General features: G+C 40.4%; 2 protein-coding genes across 2 annotated transcripts in view; both read left to right on the plus strand.

The window, feature by feature from the left end:
• The window catches only part of LOC119299001 (histone-lysine N-methyltransferase ATXR7-like), an 18,581-nt gene extending 13,505 nt beyond the window's left edge, over window positions 1–5,076 (plus strand). Inside the window, exons 19-20 of the mRNA XM_037576316.1 lie at window positions 672–714; window positions 4,569–5,076. Coding sequence (XP_037432213.1) covers window positions 672–693 — 22 coding nt within the window. The 3' untranslated portion in view covers window positions 694–714; window positions 4,569–5,076. The remainder of the gene's footprint in view (window positions 1–671; window positions 715–4,568) is intronic.
• LOC119299000 lies at window positions 4,728–6,589 on the plus strand. The gene is made up of 4 exons (XM_037576315.1): window positions 4,728–4,850; window positions 5,588–5,697; window positions 5,788–5,848; window positions 5,934–6,589. The coding sequence occupies exons 1-4, from the start codon at window positions 4,828–4,830 to the stop codon at window positions 6,040–6,042; spliced, it is 303 nt and encodes a 100-aa protein (XP_037432212.1). The 5' UTR covers window positions 4,728–4,827; the 3' UTR covers window positions 6,043–6,589.
• The last annotated feature ends 1,853 nt before the right edge of the window (window positions 6,590–8,442 follow it).

Below are 8,442 nucleotides of genomic sequence, written 5' to 3' on the forward strand. Positions count from 1 at the left end.
TGCTAAGGAATTGCTTGCACAGGAATAATTTTCACTGAACTGTTGATAGCTACAGAATCGATACCATTTCTGTACTTCACTCAACACCCCCCCCAAAAAAAAATCTACACCTCCACAGGATTGGTTACTGCTCTGATTGCTGTGAACCTTCATTCTTCTTTTAAACTTTCAGTATTATGTAAGTTTCAGTATGATCTAATAGAGAATAAACTACAAAACAATTGACAGCTGGAAATGACACTCTCACCAGGAACTGATACTCCTGCTATCCACTTTGATTAGCCAACAAGATTTTAAACTATGATCTACATACATATGAATTCATATGTTGCTAAATTGAATGACGTCTGTTTTCTCATTGATTTTCTTTGTCGTGCTATTTCCTGTAATTTGCTTGGGATGTGTTCCGAAATTCTGCGCTTGCCACTGACTGTTCCACCGTCATGTGGACCTGAGCACAAATAGCCAGTACTCAAATTCAATTTTTTTGGAGCTTGAGAGTGCCCGTAGAATAATTTCATGTGTTTATTCATCTGATACAATATTTATGCTACCATTAAATTTTGTTTTATTTTAATCTTATCCTTATTTTATCGAGATAGTTGTTTGTGCCATTTTTAGGATATTTCTCTTTTACTCATTCACTTGCTAACTACGTGCTGGCTGTTTAGGTGCCGTGGATCAATGAACTAAGAAGTCAAGCTTATTACTGAGGTAATGCTACAGTTACAAGTATTTCCATGTTAGGCTCAGAAGTTAGCATTTACATTATACTTTGTCGTCTGTTTAGCTATCATTCTTATTGGTGAAAAGCTGAAAGCCGACAATAATCTGCTCCAAAGAATTTGATATGGTATTCCTCGATAAGAAAAAATGTAGCATAGCCATATCATCAGTAGACATTCTTTGAAGTGGCAAATCATTGTGTTACGTTATTGTGTGCCCTAAATTTGGGTGTTAGTATTATCGTTGGGTTAGAATTTTTGCCAGAGTTGGACAGCATATGTAGGTTTCATTATATGGAACTGCAAATGCTCAGCTGATTGCTATAATGAACTTAATTTCCAGGACAATGGGCAATGTTGTCCCCTTCTCAGCGTTCCTCTTCTAATACAAACTACATGCATTTCGGTGTGGGTTCGAGAAATCTAGGTCAATGGGGAAGTAATCCGATTGGTTTAGCAATGGTTCACAGTCCCCTCATTCATTTTATATATCTCCATTTCTGAGATCAGTTTAACTCCATTACTGAAGCCGTATGGGGGTGTTGTGCAGTCAGATAATCAAATGCAATTCTGTCATATTGTGTTATTACAGAGACTAGTTGAACGCCCGTGTGTTGCCATGGGAGGATATAAAATAGTGACGATTTATCGATCAGATGATGGAAGTACTCAATGTTTGATGTGCTTACTTTGGTGTATGAGGTTATTTGATCCATTTAGTTATAGCTAATGCATTGTTTATTGAACTGTATCATAGAAGTGTTACGAGATTGAAGCATTCAAAAATATATTTTTGGATAACAACTTTTGAAAAGTTAAATTACATCTAAAACTTTAGTGACAAGACCATTACTTTTAGAATTCATTTCTTGTATAAGTCACAACATTTTCTTGGCGTTGCCGACAAAAGCCTTATTGAAGCAACCTGTCGCATGGTGTAGTTGGGAGTGTAGAACATTAAGGTTCTACGGTCCAGGTACATCAGAACAAGTAAAGGTTAGAGGCACATGCATGACATGGGAAAGCAAAATTAATCACTCAATTTGACACTTATATTTGAAACAAAACAATTAGATATTAAGTGACACCAATAAACTAATACCCCCTTCTTCCAAAAATGTATAGTATTCTCTCTCCTTCCAAAATGTAGGGCCCGCTTGCCTTTTTATGTTCCTCGTCACACAACTTTGACTATTATTTTCACTTAGTGTATGGCTATAAAATTAGTATACACATATGGAATAAAATTATTTTTCAAGAGAAATACTACCATACCTTTTAAACATGTTCAGTCCACGTACTTTGGCATATACAACAGGTCAAAGTCGTGTCCTCCAAAGTAAGTGCTTTACATGTTGGGAAGAATGGAGTACATAAAATAAAAGTCTGCTTCATGCCTTCCTAGCTTTAATACTTACGGGTGCATGGCTACAATTTACACAATACAACAATGACACATAGTGTTCAAGATAGATAGTTTCTCCTTCACTGTAGCAAATATAAGTAGAAGGTAAAGAAGTGTTATATTCCAGCCTCATGACTCCTTACGTTAAGTATTCCAGTGTGAAGTTGGCGTCCTCATGACTACACAACTCTTTGATCATGTTCGCTAAATCGTGAAATCAAGAAGTTGATTTTCTTTTCGCTTGACCTCAAAATATTTGCACAAATCCATCAGTTAATTAGTGAATCTGGACCTTGATCATTATACCTACAAAACTGGGAGTAAAGGAAAGTACTTACGGAACGTTAAAATTCTAATATGAAAGCTTAGTAGTTTATTAGCATGTCTACAATAAGTAGCATTAATATGAAAGCTTAGCAGAGCTTATCATGTTTGTTTTGTTGCGCTTGTGAAAGATTCCAAAACCATATTTACATAATGATGATAAACTCATGTAGAACTACATATTGAATGCTGCCACTTATCTAGTAGTGCGAAGAGTCAAATTTCTTAAAAATGTTCGACAAATAAATGGTACCAAAAACGTAACACGTGAGATCATAGATTATGAGTCTGCAACAAGTCCCCTCCATTTTTAGGAAGCTCGACAATATGGAATGATGGAGCAGCCTCACAACCTGCAAAAGATTGCTAGATAAATATTAGAATTTTCAGTTTGAAAAAAACATACAAAATACTTGCGGGCTGTTTGGTTCTAGGCCTTGCATTCATATTTTGCCACACATTTTTGCCAAGCTTGCCTTAGATTAGTTCAACAAAATGAGAGCCACAAGTTGGCAAGCCTGAGGGAATCTTGCCACACTTTTCGTGTGTATGTCACGTGGGGCCATATTGTGGCTTGCCTAAGGTGTGGCTTCAACCAAACACTCACCTAAGTTGGTCAAACTTGCCTAACCTTAGAATTAGATGCGGCAACGTTTGGCAATCTTAGTCACAAACCAAACAGCCCCTTGATCTTGTATCTATTTTCGGTTTCTAGGAAACAAAAGACCTTTGATGCCATAAGTGTATAGAGATAAATGTGAGATCTGAATATTACATGATAAATTTTGTATCTTTATCATTCATAAAATAACTTGCAGAAAAGTACCATAATCTATTTATTAGACCATGCTACCCATTTATATTCTCATATTTACTGAATAAGCAGCAATGGTGTTTACTATACCACAAATCATAATATCAAAGTGTAGGAACAAACTTGATTTTTGTTGACCAGAAAAAAAATACCTTCATCAAACTCTCCACCTAGATTTTTCATCTTGATTTGCACAAGTCATACTTAGGGCTACAGGATACAAGAGGCAAAGAGGTTGCTTGAAAAGTAAAAATACAAGAGGTAAAGAGAGTAGTGTACAGGAGGAAGCACATCGCATATGAGGGAGAGAAGGGGAGAGACGAACATGAGCACAGCCTGTCCTCGGTCTCGCCCGCTGCTCCTGGCTGCTGCCTGCCTGGGCTTGTGCACGTTTCTCCGCAGCCGCCGCAAGCATGAACCACAAGTGCCGCTGCGAGCCTCCGTGTGCTGCTGCCGGCCATGCCCTCCGATCGCTTTCCGCACAACCATCGTGAGAGGGAGGGAGGGAGGGACACCATGGCAATAAGGCGGCTGGCACGACGGCGAGCATGACGACGAAGGGAGTGCGATAGGAGGCGACAGTAGGGTAGCAATTTCTTTCGCCCTAGCAGATCGTGCATGTGTAGAGGTAAGTGGCCCGTGGCAGTTAGGGATCACATAGGCGAGACGTGTGTGCGTGGGTTGGGTTGTTTCCTTTTTGTTACGGAAAAAAATGGTGGGGATCGGCGGGGATGGGAAAAACGATGGGAAGGGGGATCGTATGTGGTAAGGAGGAGGTGGAACCATCACGATGACGACAGATCCCTGGGATGGGAAAAATGATGGGTGAGGGAATCGTACGTGGTAAGGAGGTGGAACCATCACGACGACAGCAGATCCCCCTTTAATAGTGTAGAGATGACATGGAACACGGAATGTCAACGAGTTACTTTGTAGTCCAAGCTCGCACAATTGCATGCCTTCTTGTTAATATTTCTGACATAAAGATCCCGATTGATAAAATCAGTTATTTTAGACTTCAGCAACCCAAGTACTTTGTAAGAGTGTAATGTAACTTTTACCTGTATATGGATGACCTTCCATATATTCATATATGGTTGGGTACTGAGCTACTTACATGTACCTTTAGGCTTGATCCAGCACCAGCGGCCAACTTCTAGTGGGCTAATGCCATCATTTTATTTCCATATCATTATATCTGCATTGCTGGCAACTTTGGAGTTTCTTTTGAATCTTTAACTTGAAAACGACTTGCTGGAGATCTAGAGTTTTTTATTGTCTTCCTTTTGTCCCTGGGCAGGATTTTACACTAAAGTACAGGATGGTGGAACATGCTGTTTTGGGGAGATTACAGTTTCTTACCCTGTGATGAAGAACAAACTACACTATTTTAGGCTAGATGAGCTGCTAATTCAGGCTATCCAGAGTAAGGCACAATCGCCGACTATTGGTTGCCAGCTCGCCACTGCCTTGTGGAAGACTGCAAGTGAGCTTTCTCCCTCTGGTCTGGTGAGAGTGAAGAGGAGGACAAGTGAGTTCAGCGTGGGCGGAGCTAGTGGATGGTTGGTTACTTGCTGACAAGGTTAATACTAATGTTCTTGCTCATATCTGGATAGATTTGGAAAACCCACAATCTTGTACATTGCCAAACAGCCCAACACTATGATTAATTACATTTGACCGATTGAAAGATATAGAGATTACATTGTGGTTATTGGACGAGAAGTAAATCTAACTAGTAGCCTGTAAAAGATGAAACACAGAAAGGCAAGCAATAATGAAGTTTTGCCTTCATCTTGTGAGGATTATGCTCTTTGCCCCAATGCTAGAATGTCACGGATGCATTGCCCCTGCTGTGTTTGATCAACTTGAACGAAGTATGCATATTAGTTGCGTGCATGTCAGTATGGAAGGAAATAGCCTTGTCGCTTGCTTGCACATGCATGGCAGGGAATCTCCTTTCCTGCTTGATGGGCCTGTGGTGTGATGCCTTCTCCGTGTATCCCCTACATACGGAAGATGTACCTACCAACATGGCCAGCTTTTGCACCCGGATCAGCATGAATCAGATTTGGGCCTTTTCTTTGCTTTGGCTTTAGTTGCTTTGAGCAGGGAAACACTGTCGCTTGGAACTTTTGATGATACAACTCTCGTCGGACCCATTTTCTTGGGATTGACAAGAAATCCTGTCAGAGCCATTGCACACATGCTTTAATATGTTATAAATCACACTATAAAATTTGTTTTCTTGGGCGCAGTTGTATCCTGTCTTTGGGTAAGCCGTGTTGTTTATTCATGGACCTGCTCGTCTTGTTGCAGGTACATACATATATATCTCTATCTGTCATCCGTGGGGTTTGTATGTAGAGACGCCCTGTATGAATGTGAATGTATATGCTTCTATCCACAAACTATTCGGAACCAGTGTGGTATGTGTTCATCTCCTGCCTGTATTAGCCACCAATTATTTCCCCTAATTGCATTGCTTATATTTGGTCTGACTTCTGTGTTAACCACAGGATGGCGTTCTTGCAGGTTGCTTGATTTCTCGCCCGAGACATGCATAATCCACCAGTGTAAGTAAGTGCATTCTTAATCTGTTTGCTTGTGTAGCCCCAACCCGTGATGCAGGTGTGCATGCTAATCTCACTGCAAAAGCGAGCAGGAACGGGGAAATAGTCCAAAGCAGGCAAGAATATGAAGAGGCCCGCAGGTCTCAGGCTCGGCATATCCCAAAGAAAATAATGGGTAATTCGAGTTTGGTGCGTTGCTAAATCAGCTGGCTTTGCCAAGAAAAAGAAGAAGAAAAAAACCCGGCGTTGCTACTTCCAAGTCGACTGAGATTCTCTTAGAGAAGCGCAACTTTTGGTGAAAAATAAAATGTAAGTTGCGCTACTTCACTAAACTAAAAATGCACTCTTCTGAACTGAAAATCTCAGTCGACTTAGACATAGATAGACAAACCCGGAAAAAAGGAGATCTTAAGCCAGGAGTTGTGCCCATGGATAGCCAAGCCAATACATAGTTGTGGCATGCGAGAAAAGACCAAGCTTTTGGCAATCATCCAAGCATGTGACAAGCTTTTAGGCTCTGCCAGCAGGACAAAATTCATGGTTAGTTTGGGCACAGGCCGAACACGTACGCCCATTGTTACCATCTTTCCATGGAAGCTCAAGCTCAGTGAAGCCACATGGCTCCGCTTGGCATTTTGGGGTGTGACGTGAGCGTGCAATCGTTTGTGGCTATGCTAGATTTATTGATCCTATTTACTCCCTCCGTTCCTAAATATAAGTCTTTGTAGAGATTGCACTAGGTGGACTACATACGAAACAAAATGAATGAATCTAAATTTAAAATGCATCTATATACATCCGTATGCGGTTTATAGTACAATCTCTACAAAGACTTACATTTAGGAACGGAGGGAGTACAACCAAACTAACAGCTATTTTCACTGTCAATACATAAACAGACAGTATATTTTTCATAGCAGCTTTAATGACCAACCGACGTAGGAAGTTCCTTTTTTTGCATGACGTGTGAAGGGTTGAGCCCCCAAATAAAGTCACTAGTATGACAGAACACATCAGACCTTGCGTCACACTGTTGGTATATGGCCTCTGGTTCTCTGTCCCGTTAGCCTTGGCCCACCTGTTCGTGCATGCTGTAGACTTCCAGGACAAAATCAACCGTGGAGAAAATTTATGTCAGTGGAGAAAAATTACATTTTAATGGTACACTGTAAATGTAACCATGTCCACTGGAAGCGTGGATAAATGTTGGATCATCCATCAAACGTCAATCATCTAGAAGCATTTGCAAGCGTATGATTTGTATTTGAGCGCCTAGGAAACGCTGATCTGCCTTGCTGGGCCCATTCCATGGACCAAAGATTTATTTATGTGAGGAAAACTTAAAAAAATTCGGGCCCAATCGCTTGGACAAGAGAGAGCAAGGAAAGTGAACACCAAACCCAAGGAGATCTGTGGATTATATTTTGATTTTATTGTGGGTGTTATTAGTTGTATAGTATACTATATATATATACACACACACACGTATAAAAGCAGCAGATGTTCGTACGCCAAATCCTTGTGCTAACATGTGGTTTCTCTATACAAAATCACAATTATTAGTAGTTGTTTTTAAAAATATATTTTGTGACACTAGCCATTTCATGTCATATAAACAAACAACATACTTAACTAAATAATCCTTTGTTAATGTCCTGTCTTTATTAAGCCTACTAGTAGGTGTAACAAGTGGTTGTTTGTGTCACCGGCTTTGAGCTCGGTCGGAAGAGCGTGGGTGGCAGCACAGGGATGGGAAATCCCCCGTGCTCTCCTTTGGTCGGTTCGAATCCGACAGGTCGGCAACTTCAACTAAATAAAATTAAAATTGACCGCCTGAATATAGTTTTCTCGTGTCTGTTTTGCTATGCGATCAGTCCTGGTTAATAATACTCCCTCCGATCCAAAAAAATGTCGTGATTTTAGTTCAATTAACAAATACTCCCTCCGTCCCATGGTGGGAGTATTTATTTAGCTCAGACTAATGGACTTGGTTTACCTTTTTACCTAAATATACGTATTTCGAGGAGTGAAATGTTACGGAGCATGCAACGCAAGGATGTAAAGCTTCATTGAACCCCTGTTTTTCTTTTCCTGTAAAATTCATGCCACAAAGTAACTGTATTGCCATTTTAAGACTTGTTTGCATTCTTGTATGTAACTGTTGTTATATAAAAGGCAAACAGTGCGTGTCAGAGCACATCTGAGGTCCTGTGTCTGTGTGGCTGAAAAAAAAAACCGTTTGCACCTCGCGTGGTATTGGGCTCTTGGCCGTGAAGTGCAAGGTCACCTCTTCTCAAGCGGAACTCCTTCTCAAGAGACAACAACACTGAGGTTGTGTTTGGCATTTTTGGCAGATCACCAAAGTTCTGCTTGCTCCACCAGATTTTGCTATTTCAACGTTTGTTTTACTCGCGCCTATCTTCTTATATGGCTAATTTTTTTATATATATTCTATCTTATATTTTATTGTCAGTGCTAAAGCTGTTGCCTTGTGATCATGAGGTTACGGGTTCGAATCCTGAAAATAGCCTCTTGTAGAAATGTAGGAAAAACCTACGTACAAAAGACCCAAAGTGGCTGGACCCTTCTCCGAAACTTGCA

The sequence above is a fragment of the Triticum dicoccoides genome, chromosome 5A (assembly GCF_002162155.2).
Source record: "Triticum dicoccoides isolate Atlit2015 ecotype Zavitan chromosome 5A, WEW_v2.0, whole genome shotgun sequence".
NCBI lineage: Eukaryota > Viridiplantae > Streptophyta > Magnoliopsida > Poales > Poaceae > Triticum > Triticum dicoccoides.